At 39.2% G+C, this 23503-nt stretch overlaps 1 protein-coding gene across 1 annotated transcript in view; it reads right to left on the reverse strand.

Moving 5' to 3' along the window:
- Positions 1 to 3683: 3683 nt before the first annotated feature.
- Positions 3684 to 23503, reverse strand: part of SAR1B (secretion associated Ras related GTPase 1B) — a 31043-nt gene continuing 11223 nt past the window's right edge. Inside the window, exons 3-7 of the mRNA XM_079772328.1 lie at positions 21566 to 21685; positions 16741 to 16806; positions 13271 to 13374; positions 12109 to 12240; positions 3684 to 9377 (exon numbers count right to left, since the gene is read on the reverse strand). Coding sequence (XP_079628454.1) covers positions 9261 to 9377; positions 12109 to 12240; positions 13271 to 13374; positions 16741 to 16806; positions 21566 to 21685 — 539 coding nt within the window. The 3' untranslated portion in view covers positions 3684 to 9260. The remainder of the gene's footprint in view (positions 9378 to 12108; positions 12241 to 13270; positions 13375 to 16740; positions 16807 to 21565; positions 21686 to 23503) is intronic.

Consider the following 23503-nt stretch of genomic DNA (forward strand, 5'->3'; position numbering starts at 1 on the left):
CGGCACGGGCTCTCCCAGCCCCAAACCAGTGTCCTTTCCTGTCATGCCTTTGTCTTTGCTGTTCTATCCTCGCTTGCCCCCTCTGCACTTAACCAGTTTGTACTCCTTTAAGATTCACTTCTGGTGCCCCCTTTCTAGAAACCTCTCGATAGTTTGGGGGCTTCTTATTGCCGTCCACGGTGCCTTCAACCGATCTCTGCCCATGTTTCATCATGCGATGCGGGCCCCAGCAGGCAGGAGTTCAGGACATGTCTGCTGACTGACCGAAGGAAAGGCCGGCAGGAAGTGAGGCCAAGCGCCCCGACCTGAATCCAACCCCAGCACAATCCTCGGTAAATGCCCGGTGCTAACTAATGGTTTCCTGTAGGGGTAAGGCTATGTGAGAGAGAGACAGACAGACAGACAGAACCTGGAGAGCAGGGCCCCTGCCCGTTTTGCACAGCCCAGGACTGGCTTGGAGTGGTGGGCAAAGTCGCCAGGTAATCAGACGTCAGGGCACTGCTTCTCTGAGGAGGAAGGCAGGCTGAGGCCCTGAGAGTCCCAGAGGGGCCCCGCTGCCACCCGGCTGCCGGAGGGCTGATGATTCTGAGCTGGCCCCAAACAGAAGCTGGGTGCAACCTCAGACTGTTCCCTAAACAGCTTTGTGCCCCTGCCATCTGCTGCCAGGGAAGAAAGCAGCTTCCTTCAGGAAGAGCTGTGTCCCCAGCAATGGAGCCCCTGGTTACAACCAACGGCCACCTACTTGGCCTCCCTGGCGTCCAGCACAGGGCTAGAGCTCTCCTGTCTGAGCCTTCCTCAAAGAGGGGCTCCAGGCCGTTCAGGTCTCCAAGTGAAGTCCCCAGGATGGAGAAAGTCAACTTGCTTTTCTTTTCTTTCTTTTTTTCTTTTCTTTTTGATAGTATTACAGATGTCCCTCATTCCTCCCTCCCAGTGCCCCCTCCATCCAGCCCCTGCCCCACCCCAGGCCCTCACCACACTATTGTCTGTGTCCATGGGCAATGCATATAAGTTCTTTGGTTAATCTCTCCCCTCCTCACACCCCTCCTCTTTGAGATCTATCCCTCTGTTCTACAACTTGCTTTACTCCAGACTGCAAACAGTGGTGTGGCTTCCCAACTACAGGGTGGGTCTAAAGAGATTTCAGTCCTAGCCGGTTTAGGTCAGTGTATAGAGCTTCGGCCTGGCCTGCAGGTTGTGGGCTCGATTCCTAGTAGGGTGCGTGCAGAAGCCGATCAGATTCTCTCTCATCGTTAATGTTTCTCTCTCTCTCCCTTCCTCTCTGAAATAAAAAAATATATTTAAAAAAAAATTTCAACCAAAACCCTAGCCCTTGCTAGAAGAGAATGGTACTTGATAATATTTGTAATCACTCTGGTTTCTGAGAGTTTGCCAATCCCGAATGAAATAGGATTACAATTCCACTGTTTAATTTCACTCAGTTTTAGCTCAAGAAAGCAGTAAACAAAAATTTCTGCCTTATGTAGACTTGTACTCCTGAAACTGATATAATTTTATTAACCAATGTCACCCTAATAAATTCAATTTTTAAAAAGTACTTTAAAAATTTCCATTTTGACACCTCCCCCCACCCCTGTGTTTCTTTCCCTGTCCACCTCGACCTCACCTTCAGTTACTTCTTCCCCTCCTTTCCTTTTAATAGCCATGAAACATGCCACATGCAAAGCTCTTTGACTGGAGGAATGTGTTACCCATTAACCCAGGCCCTTTCAATTCAGTCAAGGAAGAAAACTCTTCAGATCTTCTTGCAACATTATCAGCTTGTCCGTAGTGGCACATTGCCATCACCGAAGTCAGTGACTTTAATAAACATCTTAAAATGGTTCACCACAATGTCCCAACCAAATCAAATTTCCATTCCAAAACAAGGCTTACTTTACTAAGTAACAGCCAGAAATTACTGAGACTTGGTGTCTAACTTTAGATAAATTAATAAACAAGAGGCTTTGTAGACATAGGCCCTGACCTTTGTCTATTAACTCAATCTCCAGCGGAAACTTGTGGAAGAGAGGTAGCAGAAACAGGGCCTTGTTTTAGGACTTTTTTATTTTAATTGATTATTAAAAAGAGAGAGAGAGAGAGAGAGAGAGAGAGAGAGAGAGAGAGAGAGAGAGAGAACCTCTATTTGTTGTTCCACCCATTTAGGCATTCATTGGTTGGTTGTTCTATGTCCCGTTCCCTGACCAGGGATCCAGGGATCAAACCTGAAACCTAGGCTTAAACAGGAAGATGCTCTAACCAACTGAGCTACCCCACCAGGGCTTTAGTCATCAGGTTTCTAAGCTGTTTTTACCTTTCAAAGAGGAGGAGGATGGCCACTTTGCACTGTTTCCTAGGAAGTCCCCCTATTTCCAACAAGGGCTTTGCATACTCTACTGGGGGCTGTTACTTGCATTACTTGTACCTTTTGTACAAGTACCAGATAGTCTACTTGATAATTTTGTAGCTAAATTCAAGAAAATGAGCTAAATAAACTGGACTTTATTTTCTTAGCATTTGTCCCTTCAATGAAATGACTATCTTAGTTGCAATTCACAAATAACTTGAATGGGCTCAATTTTAATAGAACCAATAGAATAATTGCTTATATTAAGAGCTAGCACAGCCCTGGCGTGTAGCTCAGTTGGTTAGAGCATTGTCCCAATAAACCAAGGTTGTGGGTTTGCTCCTCAATCAGGCCACATGCAAGAATCAACCAATAAATTCATAAATAAGTGGAACAACAAATCAATGTTTCTCTCAAATCAGTACAAATAAAAGAGCTAGCACAACGCTTGTTGCCATTCTGCACATGGTTAGTGGGAAGGCTAAAGGGATGGCTGTAGAAAGGTTTTATATTTGGTAAAGCATCAAACAGTCTGTCAAATTACAGCAGGAAGGTTAGGGAGAGGTGGGGAAGATAAGAGATCAATCAAAGGACTTGTATGCATGCATATAAGCATAACCAATGGACGCAAAACTCTGGGGGGAGAGGGCATATATGGGAGTGGGGGGGGCAATGGTAAGATATGTACACATATAATACCTTAATTAAAAAAATTGAAAAAAAAAAAGGTTTTATATTTGCATTTAAGTCTCAAAAGTAGCTTTTTAATCATTACCAAAATGATTTTTTTCTTCACTGGCCAATGATTATTTAGTGTTATTAGTACTCAGTATTGTTATATCTGTTTTTCCTAAATGAAAAATCCATACTAGCATCAGAAAACCTAAAAAGCTGGTTACAGATTCAGATTACTGCCCTCCGTCCCCCTCCCCTATCTGAATCACAATATTTGGTGGGATTTTTTTTTTTTTTTGCACGCCTGTGTGTGTGTGTGTTGAAAGCTCCGTGTGTGTGTGTGTGTGTGTGTGTGTGTGTGTGTGTAAAGCTCCCCTGGAGGTTCTGATGCATAAAGCATAGAATCTTGGTGTAGATAAAACCAACTGGTTGCCTTACTTTTCACATTTCAACAGTCAGCTTTGTGTAAGTCCTACTTTAGTTTGCCCACAGTTGTTTCCAGTCTCATAAGGCAAATTAAGTCGTGGTACTCAGCAAAGTTTCTTTGAATCCTTGTACAAAGGGAAAATTCTATTATCGTCATAATATCAAAGTCTAATGAATGAGTAAAACGAAAATTACAATTGGATGATAAAAATGGAACTTGATACTAGGGTTTTTCAATGACAAGATTAGCATTTTATTTTTCTATTCCTGACAATCAAATTCATAGGGGGTGAAGAGATAATAGAACATAAAAATAACATACAAACACAATTCAAGAACATTTAACCATCTATTGTAGTGTTCTTTTTAAAATACATAAAGGTAAACAGAAATATCTTTATATAAATTATGCTTAACAATCTGTATACACTGTAAAACAACTGTTAAAATTCACACAAAGATACTAGTGCAAGCAGCGTACAAAAGTGCAAACAAGGTTAGTGATGAAAACTTATCACCACCTTACCACTTCAACACACTCTGCATTCAGCCAAATACTGAAGGCCTCACCATGGAAAACGCTTTGATCACTTGTAAAATCACCGACTACATTCACCCTAGTGCTCTCGCCTCAGTATGGCAGCTGATTGCACTCAGGTTGGGAGCAGCACCAGGGAATACAGAAATCTGTGTAGAGTAGGCCATTCTGATGTGAATCCTTACACTTGATAATGAAGAAAATTCCAAAGACAACTTGTATGTAAAAAACTGTAGAACTGTCACCCCCTTTTCCACTCCCCCCATTTTTGATATATATTTTTGCCCTCCAAATTTTTTAAACTAAAATTAAACCCAATCCCCCTCCCCTATTTAAAATGCATGCTGAAGAATTCATCCACTCCAATGCAGCTTTTCCAAAAACTAATTCTTCGTAAAATCACACAAAAGCCTTTCCCATTTCTGCCCTAAAATCTGTTTCAGGTGGGGGCACTCATCAAACAAAGTTGACTTTGGATAAGTTTATTTGACTTTGAGTACTTGGGATTCTACTTAAAAGTGTGGTCAAAGACCTGAATAATCAATCAGTGGTATTACACATATTAGCTACTCAATGTTCTAAATTCTGGGGACAAAAATTAGTTGGTTCAGAATTGCACCTTCAATGGATTGTAGATTTCCCTTCATCCTCAGGGGTCTTTGTATCCAGGTGTGGAGTAGAGGTATGTGAGGGGGATGGTTCAGGAGTAACTTGGTTTTAACAAAATCCCAATCACTTTACACAGAGAGGCACACATAGTCCTCTATTACAAGAGCTTGCTCATTTTCTTTTTTTTATTACAAAGCACTGATCTACTTTTCAACAGACAATGATGGAAATAACCAGAAGCATCAATGTATAGCTTTGAGAACTTAGTCCTTCACTGAAAATAAATTATTTTCTCAATCCTCTTGTTTATAGCAAAATATTAAAGGTTTATAGAAAGCCTTTAATTTCCTATTAATTTTAAATTAAGAAATTTGTACTTGCTAGTCTCTATTTTCATGCTTTCTTGGAGATTTTTCTGAGGCTTCACTAACTTTTATATATGTTTAAAATAATCCAAACATTATCCTCTAAAGAAAATGAAAACAAGGTATTTTGAAAGACTTTCCTTTAAATTAGCTATTCTCAGTGTACTATGGTCAAATTTATTTGGCAATAAATCTTTGCAAACTTCAGACAGGTAAGTGACTAACAAGACTGAAATGCTGCCCTGGCTGGGTAACTCCGTTGGTTAGAGCATCATCCCAATACACCAAGGTTGTGGGTTCAATCCCCGGTCAGGGCACATATAAGAATCAACCTATGAATGCATGAATGAGTTGAACAACAAATTGATGTTCCTTTCACTCTCTCTTCCTCTCTAAAATAATAAAGACTGAAATGCCACATTGAGTCACATACCAAATACAGTTTTAGGAAATGTGAACCTTCCCCCAGAATCTCTCAAATCATGTCAACTAAGAAGTATACTGTTTCTGATGGTGGAACTTGTGAAAATGCTGGTTTGTTTGTTTCGAGATATATATATATATATATATATAAATAAATTTATTTTTTAGAGGAAGAAGGGAGAGGGAGAGAGAGATGCATCAGCTGCCTCCTGCACCCTCCCCACCAGGGATAGAACCTGAACCCGGGCATGTGCCCTGATCGGGATTTGATGCATGGGGTGATGCCCAACCGAGTCACACAGGCCAGAGCGAAAATGCTGGGTTTTGAATGTGGTTGATCAAACCATTTTGCAGAAGGCAAGAGTAAATGTATTATCACAGCTATTTCCCTATTTAATGATTCATAAGTAGTTTCCGTACTGGAAAACACTATACAGAAGCGTGAGCCAGTTGAAAACTAAGGAAAAGAAACAATGTTCTGCTTATATGTTATAAACCACAGTAAATTTGTCTATGTACACAGGCACACAAAACTAAAATTTAGATCTATGCAGGCAACTTCTGAATTCATACATCTTTGGCACTCAAAGATACTGGGTTAACTAAGCAATGGTAAAGAATATTTTTTCATATCCAGTAGTCTCCCCTCTTATCCTTGGTTATACTTTCCGAGGTTTCAGTTACCTGTGGTCAACCATGGTCTAAAAGTATTATATAGAAAATTCCAGAAAAAAATTCATAAACTTCAAATTTTGTGCCATTCTGAGTAAAGTAGTGTGATGAAATCGCATGTCGTCCCGCTCTGTTCCACCCAAGACATGAATCATCCTTTGTCCAGTGTATTACTCTGCATACACTACCTGCCTGTTAGTCACTAGTCACTTAGTTGGCTTGACTATGTATCGCAGTGCTTATGTTCAAGGAACCCTTATTTAATTAATAATGGGCCCAAAGCACTAGAGTAACGATGCTGGCATTTCAGATATGCCAAAGAGTAGCCATAAAGTGCTTCCTTAAAGTGAAAATGTATGTGTATATACAGGACAAAACATAGTGTATAGGGCTCAGTACTATCTGGGGGTCTTGGAACTTATCTCTTGTGGATAAGGGGGTACTACTGTACTTTAGGAAATGTCTATGCCCCAATTTAAAAAATGCTATATTCCCCATTCTAAAAATTCATTGAGATAAAAATAATAATAGAAATAAAAATTCACTAATATAAAGATAAGCTAAAATCTATCAATTTAACCAGTCACCCAAAAGTTTAATTAACAACAGTCACTGAAATAGGTATAGGGTCAAAGAATCTCCTTAGAAATATGAAAGTGGCTGACACTTTGTATTTTTAGAGTTTTGGAATTAAGATTTTAAAATTCCTTTTGGACATCCTGATTTATATGGAACCGAATCTTAACTTGTATATAACAGTGTTAACAATTACATTTTCATACCTTAGTGGGAGGTGCAAAGTTAATCTATATTCTTAATAGGACCATTTACCCTCAACATACTCCACGGGTGCATACACTCACACAGGCACAAACAGGGTACATGGTTTTCCCCAAGTGCTTCTACTGCTTCTTGCCATCTCTCAAAGGGAGCAGGGACTCAGTGTGTGTGCTCTGAGCTCTCAGAGCGAGAGTATGCCCAACGGCTGGGGAACTCTGCAGCCCACGTCCCTGGCACTGGGAAGGCAGCCGGCTGCTGCTAAGTGCAGCTTTCTAGAGGTTCAGGCCACATGAATCTTACATCACTGGGAAAATATCCACAGTTTAGACGTGGTCCACAAAGTGACTTTTTTCTTTGATCCCAGTGTCAGAACTAGAATAAGAATTCTGGAACGAGATATTGTGTTACAAAAAACATTTTTCCCCTTTAGAGAAACCAAGAAGCTTTTTTCTTTATACCAATTTATGAGACAAATAATTAACTTCTCAAGTATCACACTAGATATTAGGGAATACTTGAACTGAAGAAAGATACCATCAACAAGAAGCAGTTACTTTTAATAAGGCTTAGTTCTGTTTAGTCATGCCATCAGAAGTGAGGACTTTAAACAGCTGGCAAAATAAACCAACAGGCAGAAATGTTATTTACTACTTTTCCCATGTTACTACTGATGTTTCTAAGCAGGGAGGATGCTTTTATTTTCGTTTGGAAGGAAGCTGAAAGTGAAATAGAACAGCCAAATCACTAAAACCCAATGTTATGTTAAGAAATGGCCTTGTTGGTTTAGCTCACTGGTAGTTCCTTCCAGTTGTCCTCCGCATCCTTACCTGCCTCATGTGTTAACATACCGATGAAAGGCTGTGGTGACTGATCTGGATAATAGCTAGAGAAAACACTAATTTTAATATTTAAATTATTCTTGATGGAGCCAGAGCAATCTATTTTCAATGGAATTGGTTAAATATACTATAAAATCTTGGTTTATAACCAACAGAGAAATCTTAAGCTTGAGAGTCTTTAAATATATGTATTTGGCACTTATCTTTCATCTTATTTTACTAATTAGGGGAATCTCAAATGGAAAAAAAACCCTCAATGTCTTAGGAAATTAAAATGTTTTTAAAAACTAACCAAAATCTTGTTAGTGAGTTTATCAGTGAGGTTTGCGGACACTCTCACACGGCAAGCATTACATCTAAAAGTAAAAGCCTTTATACTGTAATGTAACAGCTGGCTGAGAGCAACTAAGGAAAAGAAAAAAAGCATACACTTTCTTCCCAAGAAATAAAATACGACAAAGAATGCAAAAGAGCTATGGGACAGGAGCAAAATCCCCACAACTTCAATGACAACTGAAGCAGAACAGGCTTTCTTTCCCGCACATTCACATGTCCCTGCAATGAACTGCACAAGACCCTATTTGTCACTTGCTCTGGGAAGTGCCATTCAGTATAAAGAGCCTGGTGCCTGGCACTACATTTGGTGACAAGGCACAGACTACCAAACCAGGCATCAATAAGATTGGAGCACTTGAGAATTACACAACTGGAACGGACCTATAGGGTCTAGCAAACCCAAAACCAACCTGTGGTGTACCAGAAACGTGCTGTTCTTCAGAAGGCCAATCCCATAGGGACCAGAACACGGACCCTATCAGCACTGGGAATGGTCGTGTTACTGACTAAAATGCACAGGATTCAGAGATAAATGTGGTATAAAGTACAATCAAGCACAACTTATCCCCTGGTAAATGCAGAAGTCTCTAGGAACTGAAACATTATTCTAAATATTCTGAAGCAATCTTCTTTCCCAACAACCACCTCATGTGTATAATAAATATTCCATTCCAGAGCATACTAGCTAGATAAGACACATTAAAACGAAACATTTGTCCAACAAAGATGCCAAACATAAGGGTCTATTTTATTGCATGACGTTTGCATAAGAAAAAATATTATTGAAACCTGTAAGGCATCATGCAATCATCAATAAGCTAATTATTAACTGTATACTTAAGATAGGTGGACATATAATCTAAAATTTAAAAACTAGTTCCAAAAGTACATAAAAAATTTAACATGATGAGCTTTTAATTATAGTTTATATTTGTAGTTTCATATTGTTAAAAAGTGCTTCAAATGTACTGCTGAAAAGTCGCTGTTTATAAATGGCGCTGGGGGTCATGTCAGATTACAAACGGTAAAAACTAATTATCTTCATGGAATTAGAAAGCTAACATTGTGATATTCAAACTTACTTGAATCAGTTTTCAAATGTCACTCAAATTAAGTTGATATAATATTAATCTAAAAAATATCTGTTTTCTAACCAACAAAAGTCTATTGAATTCAAGTTATGCCATGTTCAACAATCAAATCTCTGAGTAGGCCTGAATGGCAAGACCTGGACCTGAGGCAGGTTGGTGGTATTAGTCAATGTACTGTGCCATCCAGCGGAAGCCTTCTCCATAACCTTGCCTTTTGAGCACACTGCACATAAAAACTTCTAATGGCCGGGCATTCAGTTCTTTCAGAGATACATTGCCCTAGAAGAGAAGACAAACATTATGCTGGATGAAACCTTTGTGGAATAAAAGCCCCACTCCCCAGCAGAATTATAGCTTATGTATCCTAGAACAAAAGGTGACTGGATAAAGCCACTTTAGGACCAAATGGGAAAAAGGTGGGCTTGTGAGGCATTACAGGAATGAAAATAATCTTTGACTGAGAAAAATTTCAAGTTACTTCAACTGGCTTCACAAATATTAAGGATGAATATTCTCTATGTAGGTTTATGACTAAAGGCATTTCCTAAAATTAATATGTAATTGAGTTATTAAAAAGACACATAAACAAGCCAAAGTCTACCTTGTGTAACGTAAGAGTTTCCTTCTATAGGCTGCAGTATTTCTAAAATCAGAGTATATGTAAACCAAGGAAATTTTGTTTGTAAACTCTGGAAAAAAATTTTTTTCATTCGAAGATCTAATTGCCTTTAAGCAGTCGATGAATCTAGCAACATCCAATCTAGCAACCAGAAGAGTGCCCTCAACTCTGGGATTTTTCAATACTCAGGCCCCTCTCCTGAATAAATTCTAGTGGAAATGAATGCAAAAATAATGCATCTTAAAGTTTATTAAGTATGTGTTCAGAAAATCCAAAACACTCCTATGCCCAAATTTACATTTTATTTTTATCTCTGGTGAGCTCAGGGCCTACACACTAAACTGGTGGCCTAAATACACTACTGGTATGCTTAAACATTCAAGTTTATTATTTGGTGGTTAATTTTGAAAATTTATTTAGCTTAGCTGGTGTAGCTCAGTGTTTGAGCGTTGACTTCTGAACCAGGAGGTCATGGTTCGATTCCCGGTCAGGGCACATGACCGGGTTGTGGGCTCAATCCCCAATGTGGGGCGTACAGGAGGCAGACAATCAATGATTCTTTCTCATCACTGATGTTTCTATCTCTCTCTCCCTCTCCCTTCCTCTCTGAAATCAATAAAAATCTACTTAAATTAAAAAAAAAAAAAACTTTGAAAGCTTTGATTTAGTCTCCCATAAGCATGAGCTTTGACATTTTTGTTATCACCAAGAAAAGGTCACATTCAGTAGTATAAAGAAAACAGTGAGGCCCTAGCTGGTTTGGCTTAGTGGATAGAGCGTCAGCCTGTGGACTGAAGGGTCCTGGGTTCGATTCCAGTCAAGGGCACATGCCACGTGCAGGAGGCAGCCTATCAATGATTCTCTCTCATCATTGATGTTTCCATCTCTCTCTCCCTCTCCCTTCCTCTCTGAAATCAATAAAAAAATATATTAAAAAGAAAACAGTGAGGACATTTAAATAAAACATCCCAAAATGTGTAAATGACAGGTCTTTTTATTTAAGTATAGGTGGTATACAATATTATATTACCTTCAGGTGTACAATATAGTGATTCAACATTTTTATATCTTACAATGTGATCACCCCACTAATTCTTTTTTAAAAAATATATTTTTTTATTGATTTCAGAGAGGAAGGGAGAGGGAGAGAGAGATAAAAACATCAATGATGAGAGAGAATCATTGATTGGCTGCCTCTTGCAAACCCCCTACTGGGGATCGAGCCTGCAACCCGGGCATGTGCCCTTGACCAGAATCGAACCTGGGACCCTTCAGTCTGCAGGCCAGTGCTCTGTCCATTGAGCCAAACCAGCCAGGGCACACCACTAATTCAAGTAATCATCTGTCAACATGCAAACTTTTCACAATATTATTGACTATATTCCCCTTCACCATTTTCACCCTTCCCTTCATCCTCCACCCCTCTGGCAACCAGCCCTTTGGTGTTATTTCTATAAGTCTGTTTTTGCATTATTCTGTTTTAAATTCTACATATAAGTGAAACCATACAGTATTTGTCTTTCTCTGTCTGACTTATTTCATTTAGCATAATGTCCTCTAGGATCATCTATGTTGTCGCAAATGGCAAAATTTCTTTTTTAGCGTCACACACACACACACACACACACACACACACACACACACACCTCCTTTATCTACTCATCTACTGACAGACACCTACATTGCTTCTGTATCTTGGCTATTGTAAACAAGATACAGAAGCAACGTAAAAGCTGCACTGAAAATAGGGGTGCATATGTCTTTTCAAATTAGTATTTTCATTTTCTTCAGATAAATACCCAGGGGTGGAACTGCTGGGTCATATTGTAGTTCTATTTTTAATATTTTGAGGAAACTCTATACTGTTTTCAACAGTGACTATACCAATTTACAACCCAACCAACAGTGCCCAAGGGTTCCTTTTTCTCCACATCCTTGCCAACACATTTGATAACTTTTTTATAACAGCCATTATGACTAGTGTTCAGTGTGTTTTGTTTTTTTATAATTCTTTATTGTTGAAAGTATTACATATGTTCCTCTTTATCCCCCATTGACCCCCTCAAGCCCGCTTCAATGTGGTTTTGATTTGTATTTCCCTGATGATTAGTGATGTTGAGTAAATGCTAGTTTTTAAGGGAAAAAAAAAAAAGATGAAGGGCTTGAGTAGTTGGATGATAGTAATCTAAAAAGACATTTCGTTGTACACATGAAACTAGTATAATGTTATATGTCAATTATACCTTAATTTTTTAAAAAAAGGATCCAGATTGTACCAATTAGGCTAATAACATGATTACTGTTAGGGGTAGTGTTGAAATAAACTATTTCAGAAGATAAAAATATACTGCTGAATGAAGTATTCATACTTGTCAAACTTTTTTTTTTTACCTTTCCTGTTGTCTGACCATATAAACCAAACATCTCTCGTAATCTCTCTTCACTGATGGCTTCAGGTCTGTCGATCTTATTCCCAAAAATCAGTATAGGCACATTAGCAATGGTTTCATCTGTCATTAGTGACTGAAAAAAAAACACATGAAAGCAAAATGAAACACAGATGCTGATATGAAACCATCCGAGGGACTTATTTTGACAAGATACCAAATGAGCATCAAGGACTTGTTCTCTATCATAACATGTCAGTTTTGCTAACTTTCTTTGGCAAGCTTTTCCTCAATTTTAAGTGAGCTCAATGAACCCTTCACCTGAATCCTCTATCTTCCTAAGGCTCCTTCTGTGGATGCTCACATTGCTCACTCTGAATCAGTGAGGTACAGTGACCAGAGCCAACGCCTTAAAAATGGGCAGACTGATTTCATTTCTAGTTCTGCTGCTTCCGAGCTGTGAGATCTTGGACAAATAGGTCTCACTGAAGTTCATAGAAAATGGGAGTAGTAGCACCTACTTTATGGAGTGGATTTGAGAATTAAATGAGGTAATATGTATAGTGTGTGGCATAAGGTAGGAACTCAGTAATCCCCTAACCCTGCTGCATGACCACAGAACCTAACTGGACTTTTTCGCATGAACAAGTATTTCCGTGCCTGTTCTGGCAGAGGCAGAGGCATCCAACCTTCAAATCATGGACCTGCTCTCTCGTTGGCCTTGCTTGCTGCTCCTGAGCCCCTTTAAGAAGCATCTGATCTAGGGGAGGTAAGGGGAAGTAGCTACCCATGGCCCGGCTCATTCCTGGGAGTGGTGACAAAGATGGTATGTTATACCATTTCCAGGTTCTGGCCAACTCCATAAGAAACTGGCAGCCTAGGATGATCGGGGATTCAAGACCAAGCCACTCCAGGAATGTAGCAAACATGAGATATACTAAAAGGACACAATGCCCAGAGTGAGCTCAAGTCTTCAGGAAGGAAGTCTGCGTTAGTACTTCCTCAATAGCTACTCCCTCTGCATTCTAAATAATCGTTGAGCTCCATAACTTGCCAGGAGTTACATCAGAGACTACAGAAAAGCTGCATTCTAATACCTAGATCTCCAATCTATTTCCTCAGGCTTACTAGTAATTCAACTGTTTAGTTTTAATTATTTAACTTACATCAAGTTCTTCTTTTGATTCTAACAGCCTTTCATGGTCTGCACAATCCACCAGAAATACAATGCCATTGATAGCAGGAAGGTAGTTTTTCCACACTCTTCGAGCTAACAAAAACAATTAGAAGTTAGATTTTATTTGCTGGTCAAACCTAGAAGATGGTTTGATGAGAGTCCAATAAGATACCAAGAGTAATTATCCCTTAGCTACTGCTACTTCATATATACTCAAGTTAATCTTTTACCTAGTGTTGCCAAATCTTTCCAGAACAAATTTCAGGCTTTCCTTGATTGTGGGCAAGTCAATACTTTGCCCCAATTTTCCCATGTTTTATAAGTAGTATTCATATCTGCTACCAATGATGGACAGTGATGCTTGTTAAGTTCATTGGAGAACTGCTATTATTTTCATATGCAGTATTCATTTTCTTACATTTCTAGTTTATCAGTTTTTCGTTTTCTTTTATTTTTTTGCTGGGGATAAATTTGGAGTCAGTGGCTGGGGATAAATTTGGAGTCAGTGGCAGAAGGAAATTGGTACTAGGTACAGACTTAAGTTAAAATAATAAAAGCATACTGTCGTACTCATAACAGAAATAAACTAAAGTCTATAAAAATATATGGTAATTTTTTTCCATGACATTCTTTTCTAAAGAAAAGAGTTTTTGGAATGCCCCAGAGAAAAATACCTTTTTTCTCTGACTTCAGTTTTATGACATATCTTTAAAACAATATAGAAATGAAGTCTCAGATGAGCTCCATTAGATTTTAATTCCCTGTAATCATTATATTCTAGAAATTACTTTACAGTAGGTCCTCGGGTTATGTCGGAGATCCGTTCCTACGGTGCGACATAATGCGATTTTCGCCATAAGTTGGAACCCACCTACGTAAGCACCTATGTCACTCACATGGAGCACACACACAGCAGTAATGAAGTGAAACAGTGAAAAAAATTTAAAAGAAAGATAACAATTCCTGACCTTTACTGTGGTAAATAAATAATAAAAAACATAAAGCACATACACTGAGTGGCCTGATTATTATGATCTCTGAACGCATAATAATCTGGCCACTCAGTGTATATCATATATAATAAAAGGCTAATATGCAAATTGTCCCCTTGACCAGGAGTTCGACCAGCAGGCAGGCCGGCCAACCGCCCATGTCCCCTCCCCCTGGCCAGGCTGGCCGGACCCCACCCATGCACAAATTCATGCACCGGGCCTCTAATATATATATATATCTATATATATAAAAGCCTAAGCGACCAGACAACTGGCCGGTAACTATGACACACACTGACCAGCAGGGGGCAGATGCTCAATGTAGGAGCTGCTCCCTGGTGGTCAGTGCGCTCCCACAGCCAACCTCCTGTGGCTGGCCAACCTCCCTCGGTCCCTCCCACCAGTTGGCCGGCCCCAATCAGCCCCGATCGGGACTGGGAGAGATGGCCCCAATTGGCCCGATCACAGCCCAGGCTGAGGGCCCCCCACCCATGCATGAATTCGTGCACCGGGCCTCCAGTACACACACACACACACACACACACACACACACACACACACACACACACACTGAGTGACCAGATTATTATGCATTCAGAGGTCATAATAACCTGGCCACTCAGTGTATGTACATATGTCGAAATGGCGGAACTTTTTTTTTTTTATAAATAAATTAGAGGCCTGATGCATGAAATTTGTGCACGGGGGGTGGGGGGGAGGGTATGTCCCTCAGCCCAGCCTGCACCCTCTCCAATTTGGGACCCCTCAAGGGATGTCCAGTAGGATCGGGCCTAAACGGGCAGTCGGACATCCCTCTCACAATCCAGGACTGCTGGCTCCCAACTGCTCGCCTGCCTGCCTTCCTGATTGCCCCTAACTGCTTCTACCTGCCAGCCTGATCACCCCTAACTGCCCTCCCCTGCAGGCCTGGTCACCCCTAACTGCCCTCCCCTGCAGGCCTGGTCCCCCCCAACTGCTCTCCCCTGTAGGCCTGGGTACCCCCCAACTGCACTTCCCTGCAGGCCCGGTCACCCCCAACTTCCCTCTTCTGCCGGCCTGGTCACCCCTAACTGCCCTCCCCTGCAGGCTTGATCGCCCCCAACTGCCCTCCCTTGCAGGCCTGGTCCCTCCCAACTGTCCTGCCCTGCTGGCCATCTTGGGTCCACATGGGGGCAGCCATCTTGTATGTTGGAGTGATGGTCAATTTGCATATTACTCTTTTATTTGATAGGAAGGTTAGATGGCAACCTAACCACGAAACAACGTATGTCGAGTCCGATGTAACCCAAGGACTGCCTGTATATGTATTTCAAACAATTATGTCTCTCAAATGTGCTTTCTTTCTTTCTTCCTTTTTTTTTTTTTTAATCCTCACCCGAGGATATTTTTCCATTGATTATTTTTTAGAGAGAGTGGAAGAGAGAGGGAAAGACAGAGAGAAATATCAATGTCAGAGAAACATGCTGATTGGTTACCTCCTGCATGCACCCTGACCAGGGCCCCAGCCAGGGAGGAGCCTGCAACCAAGGTACATGCCCTTGATGAGAATCAAACCTGGGACCCTTTGGTCTTCAGGCCAATGCTCTATCCACTGAGCCAGACCAGCTAGGGCTCAAATGTGCTTTCACTAGCCACAGCCACTTAAAATCTTTTCAACTATCTATCATATGAGATTTTTAGAATGCTCACCAACTTTGTACTATTCTCTATTAATGAATTACTACTATGTGCTGGGTACTGCCAAGTCCTTTTGGGAATATAAAAAAATGAACAAATTTTAGTCTCAGAAAGTTTAGGAGAAGAGATAAGGCAGTCCTTACAAACTTGCAGACATGTACACAAACGCCCTACATGTTGTGGAAGTATAGCCGAGAGCACTTTCAGCTGCAAGCAGCTCCTTGGGGAAGGTAGCAGCACTCACCCTGGGCCCTAAATGTGGGTCACTCATGTGCAGATGGGAATGGCATGAGCAAAAGCACAGAGGTGGGAGAACACCAAGAGGGTTTGGTTTGGTTAGAATAAAGAGAATGGGAAGGGGAATGGTGGGAAATAAAGACTTGAAAAGTAAACTGGAACCAGATCATAGAAATCCCAAATGCCAGATCAACAAGTTTGGCCTTTAATTTATAGATAATGAGTTAGCCACTAAAGGTTTTTCATACAAAGCAGTAACATATTCATAACATGATTTTGATAATAAGTGAGAGATGGATTAGGGCAGAGAGAAAAATGGAGGCTCAATTTTACTCATTTTCTTTACCACCAAAAGCAATTCAAACTTCAATTGACCAGGAGTATCATAAAAATCATGCTTTGCTTTTAAAGCATTTATCTAGGGGTAATAATTCCTAAATTTTAAGTCTACTCTGGCTTTCCTTGAGTAGAATGAGATTTCATGCACTGGAACATAATGGTCATGGTTTTATTAAGTTAAAATAAAGCTTCTACAAGAGTAATAGAATCTTACCTTGAACATGTCCTCCCAGATCAAAAGTTGTAAAGGTCATGCCAGCAATGGTTAGTTCTTCTGAAGCTAAACAATAATAAAAAATATTTTTACAACATGAAAATCAGAAATCCATTCATGGCATATATTGCTAATTTTGATTTACTTTAACTGAAAAAAAAAAGGTCAAACATTTAGGAACTGATAAAATAATTCTTTATTGTAATTAGATATACTCCAATTCATATTGATGGTATAACACAAGTAAAGGTAATATTTAATTCTTCCTACCACAAATCCATCACTTATTTATTTTTCCTTCTCTATTTCTCCTGCTAAAATGTTAATCTATTCAGGCAATTATTTTTTGTGAATTCTTCCAACCTAATAATTTCCTGCAAGTCAGCTTAAATGATACAGGTGAAATAAACAACTTTCTCTTATGGCTGTCAAATTTTATATGTGACAGTCTTTAATGACAAACACAAATATAATAAAAAAATTGGCCATTATTTCTTCAAATATTTTTTCTGCTCCCTACCTTCCCCTTCTGGGACTTCAATTATAGGTCTCCTAGACAGCTTGATATTGTCCCAGAAGTCACTGAGGCTCTGTTCCTTGTTTTTCAGTCATTTTTTCCTCTGTGCTTCATTTTATAGTTTCTATTGCATTGACTTAAGTTCACTGGTCTTTCTTTCTGCACTACTGGCACTGTCTAATTTGCTATTAAGCCTATCCAGTGAAAATTTCATTTCAGATATTCTATTTTTATTTCTAGAAGTTCCATTTGGTTCTTTTTTAAAAATATATTTTTTTATTGATTTCAGAGAGGAAGGGAAAGGGAGATAGAAACATCAATGATGAGAATCATTGATCAGCTGCCTCCTGCACACACACACACACACACACCCTTTACTGGGGATCGAGCCCACAACCCGGGCATGTGCCTTTGACTGGAATCGAACCCTGGACCCTTTCGTCCGCAGGCTGACGCTCCATCCACTGAGCCAAACTAGCCATGGCCATTTGGTTCTTTTATATCTTCCATTTCTCTCATTATGTTCATGTTTTCCTTAAATCCTTGAGCATATTCATAACAGCTGTTTTCACTTTCTTAACTGCTAATTCTATCATCTTTGTCAATTCTGGGCCTCTTTCTACTGATTGATTTTTCTCCTGGTTATGGATTATATTTTCCTGCTTCTCTGCATGTCTAGTAATTTTTTATTTTTATCCTCACCTAAGGATATATTCATTGATTTTTTAGAAAGAGGGCAAGAGGGAGAGAGAAATATTGACATGAGAGAAACATCGATGGGCTGCAATCCCCCCCCACACACACCCAGACGGGCATTAAACACGAAACCTAGGTATGTGCCCTCACGGGAAATCCAACCTACAACCCTTTGGTGTAAGGGACAATGCTCCAACCAACTGAGCCACACCAGTCAGGGCTCTAGTAATCTTTTTATTAGATGGTGGATTTTGTTGTATTCTTTTGAAGAAAGTGGACTTCGTTCTGGCAAGCAGTTGATTGCAGATCAGATTTTACGCTTTGTTAGGAAAGATTTAAAGTAGCCTTTACTTTGAGGCCACTTTAATCCATTACTAAGGTAGGACCCTTTTGGAGTTTCTATCAAATGCCCTGTGTATTCAACCAAATCTCCCCATCTGGCTGAGGGAAATGTGAATGATTTCCGGTGCCGTGTAAGCACTTGGAACTATTTGGCTAACAGATCTGCTCCAGTCCCTCCTCCAGAAACTGTTCTGTGGCTGGCTATGTGGAGTTTTACACTGTGTGTGCACAGATTGGTTTTCAGCCACAAAAATGTTTGAAGTTCTTTCTCTGCAGAGCTCATTCCTCTCGGGTACTCTTGCCCAGCAAAGTCTAGTCACCTCTGCCTCTCCAAATTCTGGCCTCTGTCTCCTCAACTCACCCAAACTACTGGGCTATGTTTGGGTTTCATCTCCCTGCCCCATGGTCTGAAAATTATCTCCTGTGAAAAAAACTTAAAGAAGGGTTTCTTTTCCTTCTCTCAGAAATCATAGTCATGTGCTAGCTATTGCCCAATATCTGAAAAACAGTTGTAGTATATCTCTTTGTCCAGTTTTCTAGTTGTTTACAATGGGAATGTAATTCCAGACTCTGTTACTCCCTCGTGGCCAAAAGCAGAAGTCCCCTACAATTACAATGAAAGGTTCAGTGTAATTGTTTACTATTCAGTATAACTGCTAAGGCCCTAGAGTAGTTTATCTTGTTAAAAATTCTGTACGTAGAGTGCCAATCGAATAAATAATTAATGCAATTTGTGGTCCAAGTGTGTTCCTTTCCATAAGGAAAAGATAGTGGTTGGATGTAGTTGGCAAACTATGGTTATATTCCCTGCTTTATTAAAGAAGTCCCTTGCCGAAACCGGTTTGGCTCAGTGGATAGAGCGTCGGCCTGCGGACTCAAGGGTCCCAGGTTCGATTCTGGTCAAGGGCATGTACCTTGGTTGCGGGCACATCCCCAGTAGGGGGTGTGCAAGAGGCAGCTGATCGATGTTTCTCTCTCATCGATGTTTCTAACTCTCTATCCCTCTCTCTTCCTCTCTGTAAAAAAATCAATAAAATATATTAAAGAAGTCCCAGTTTGATTAATTTAAGACACAGAACACTGTTGGCATCCCAGGAAATTTCCTCTAGCCCCCTCCCAGTCAGTCCCCAGAAAAAACTGATCTGAATTCTGCCACCACAGGTCAGTTTTGCCTGTTCTAGAATTTCATATAAATAGTATCATACGGCCGAAACCGGTTTGGCTCAGTGGATAGAGCGTCGGCCTGCGGACTGAGGGGTCCCAGGTTCGATTCCGGTCAAGGGCATGTGCACTGGTTGCGGGCACATCCTCGGTGGGGGGTGTGCAGGAGGCAGCTGGTTGATGTTTCTCTCTCATCGATGTTTCTAGCTCTCTATCCCTCTCCCTTCCTCTCTGTAAAAAATCAATAAAAATATATTTTTTAAAATAAATAGTATCATATGGTATGTAATTTTTTTATGACCAGCTTCTTCCATGCAGTATAATATGCATCAGTATGTATCAGTAGTTTCTTCCTCTTTCTTGTTCAGTAGAAGTCCATTGTTTACCCATTATATTTTTTAAATATATTTTTATTCATTTCAGAGAGAAGGGAGAAGGAGAAAAAGATAGAAACACTAATGATGAGAATCACTGATTGTCTGCCTCCTGCACATCCCACACTGGAGATCGAGCCTGCAACCTGGGCATGTGCCCTGACCAGGAATCAAAACATGACCTCCTTGTTCATAAGTCGATGCTCAACCACTGAACCACACCAGCTGGGCCCATTCTTTTTTTTATGAATATCTGAGATGTTTCCAATTTTTGGTTATTACAAATAAAGCTAGTATAAGCATTCTTGTACAATGATTTTGGTGAACGTATGTTCTTATTCTCTTAAATAAATACCTAATAGTGGAACTGCCAGATCATAGGGTAGAATATATATGCTACTTTTTTCACATCTGCTTTTGATTAACTGAAAAATATAAATTGACTTGATGACTTGAACTGCAGGAAGGTTGAGACAGCAACTGTTTGTGCCACTGCTTATACTCCTACTACTTAGAATAATGTCTGGCATAAAGTAGGTGCTCAATAAATATTTGTTGAATAGGTAAAAGAGAGCAACATCAAAAAATTTAAAAAATGACTTATACGTAATATAAGACCACTTTGTAGTCTCTTCCATTTCTGTTGTTTTTGCAGACAATTTTATAAACTCAATTGCACAGTATTGTTTCAGAATCTTATTTGCCAAGTCCCATTCTCTTCTCATAATATAAAAAAAGATTTGTCAATTTTATAAAATCTTCCTTTTTCAACACCACTAATAGTTTTATAGATAAAATTTTACTTTGTTCTGTTCTGTTCTCCTACCTTGTACTTTATTTACTGAAGTAAATAACTATCATATTACCTACTTTTTGGTGCAGTTCTCAATTTTATACTCATTATTTAAGGCCACGCTCATTATTTCATAATCAATCTGTGGATTAACTTGTCTTTAAATTCTGTGTCTACGTAACTCAGTCTTTTCAACAGTAAAAGTGATTTCCAGTTACTTATATGTTAGGCTTCTTTGTAATAACTGTCACTTTAACTTTAGTTTCTCAAAAGGTACCTATTACATAACCTTATATATATATGATGGTATGTATTAAGTCATTATTAATGTCTTTCAGGAAGTCTTTCTTAAAGACAGCATGGTAAATTATTTTAAAACTTTCCATAAGTATATCAATATATGACTTCTTTTTCAGAATAATTCTATGACCTTTATATTAGGTATTGTTGAAGTTGTTAGGACTAGAAAAATAACTGGTTAATAAATGGAGTCACCAGTAAAGTATAAGAGTGTAATCTGGAAAGAAAAGAAAACAACTACAATCTGTCCACTGAATAATGATTAAAATAGCACAGCTTTAAAATCTGAAAGAAACTTATATATGTAAACAAAGTTATGGTGACTTATAGAGCCTAAGTAATATCTGGTTGGATAGACCTTAATTATGTCATAGTTGCTGAGATAGTAACTTTTTAATTGCTTTAGCTGGAGAAGAGTGTACTAACTGATAAGAAGATCTGAGTATTATTTCAAGATCTAAATATACTTCTGGTAGTGAAGTCACCTATTATTTACTATTTAAGAGCAGGTCAAATCACCTTATTATAATATATCCATACCAAAAAAAATCCCAAAACAAAAAAAATTTTCAGTTAGCACCTATGAATCAGTATCACTAGATAAAGTAATAACAATAACAATGTATGGGGGAATATACTTACTAGGATGTAACGTTGGGACATGTTGTCCAAGTCTGTCATCTTTTAGCATGTGTAGCAATGTTGTTTTTCCTGCATTATCCAATCCAAGAAATACCAATTTACCAGTTTTCTTATATAATCCTATAGAGAGAGCTTTGATTAATCAAACTAATATCTGACACAGATTATCCAAATAAAATGACCTTCAATAAAATATATATTTTTTAAATATATTTTTATTGATTTTTTACAGAGAGGAAGGGAGAGTGAGAGAGAGTTAGAAACATCGGATGAGAGAGAAACATCGATCAGCTGCCTCCTGCACACCCCCTACTGGGGATGTGCCCGCAACCAAGGTACATGCCCTTGACCGGGATCAATCCTGGGACTCTTCAGTCTGAAGGCCGACGCTCTCTCTATCCACTGAGCCAAACCGGTTAAGGCTCAATAAAATATATTAACAGTTTAGTTATTTAGATACTTTTCTTAATTACTCTGATTTTTTTTATAAAGAAACACCTATTAACCTTTTGAACTTTTAAGACTTTATAAACTGGCCTGAATAAACTTGGGACTTCTAACCTATTTTTAGTTTTGAAGAGCTGTTTTAAATATATTATGATTTGGGAAATCAAATCATTACAAAACTAAACTTCACCCCTATCAATGAATGTGTGTGTTATCTAAACTTATCTGTAATGCCGAAATCCGTCCCCTTGACAATTTGGGGGTAAATATATGTGTCTTCCCACTCATAAAATTATTGAAATAATGTATTTATGAAAGTAGACCAAAAGAAAAAATAAAGAAAATTTAATGGATGAAAATAAATTAAGTATTTTTGACAATAAAAATTATAGCGAGGCCCTGGCCAATGTGTTCAGTGGTTAGAGCAGTCAGCCTGAACACTGAAGAGTTGCAGGTTCGATTCCTGATCAAGGGCACATATCTGGGTTGCAGGTTCCATCCTGGGCCCTGGTCAGGCACCTGTGGGAGGCAACCAATCGATGTCTTTCTCAAATCCACGTTTCTCTCTCTCTCTTCCTCTGCCTCCCGCTCCCTCCCTCCCACTCTCTCTAAAAAACAATGGAAAAAATATCCTTAGGTGAGGATTAACAAGCAAACAAAAATTTACAGTAAGTTTTTCAGTAACAGTTTTGTTCATTGTCAAATTTCCCTGAGAATAAGATTAAGGTTTACAGGATTGCATAAAACTAAGCAACAAAATAACACACATAATTTTAGATGTATAACCAAGCATGAATAAAATCATATATAAATAGAAAAAAGACAGCATTGACCAAATTATAGACTCGGGCATTTACTGTCATTCCATATTGAGCCTTATTATTTTTCTTTAAATATTTTTTAAGAGCAGTTTTAGATTTACAACAAAATTGACAGAAAGGCAGAGATTTCTCATGTGTCCTGTTTCTACACACATATAACCTCCCCCATTATCAACATCACCCACCAAAATGATATCCTGTTTTTCTTTTTTAAAATATATTTTTATTTATTTTTATTCAGAGAGAGAAAGGGAGAGGGAGAGAAAGGTAGAAACATCCATGATGAGAGGGAATCATTGATTGGCTGCCTCCTGCATGCCCCACACTGGGGATGGAGCCCGCAACCTGGGCATGTGTTCCGACCAGGAATTGAACCGTGACCTCCTGATTCATAGGTCAACTAACAATACGGATCCTTAGGGGAAGATTATCTTCCATATTTACTTGAGCTGGGATAAGATATTTATTTGATCTTTATGAATTCTGACTAGTAACTTCTTTAAACATTTTTATTTCTTAAAAGGTTTCTACAGCCCGAACAGTGTGATTCAGTTGTCTGAACGTTGTCCCATGCACCAAGAGGTCACTGGTTCCATAACCAGTAAGGGCACATGTCCGGGTTGCTGGCTTGATCCCCAGTAAGGGGGCGTGCAAGAGACAGCCAATTGAT

The sequence above is a fragment of the Cnephaeus nilssonii genome, assembly GCF_951640355.1.
Source record: "Cnephaeus nilssonii genome assembly, chromosome: 5".
Classification (NCBI taxonomy): Eukaryota; Metazoa; Chordata; class Mammalia; order Chiroptera; family Vespertilionidae; genus Cnephaeus; species Cnephaeus nilssonii.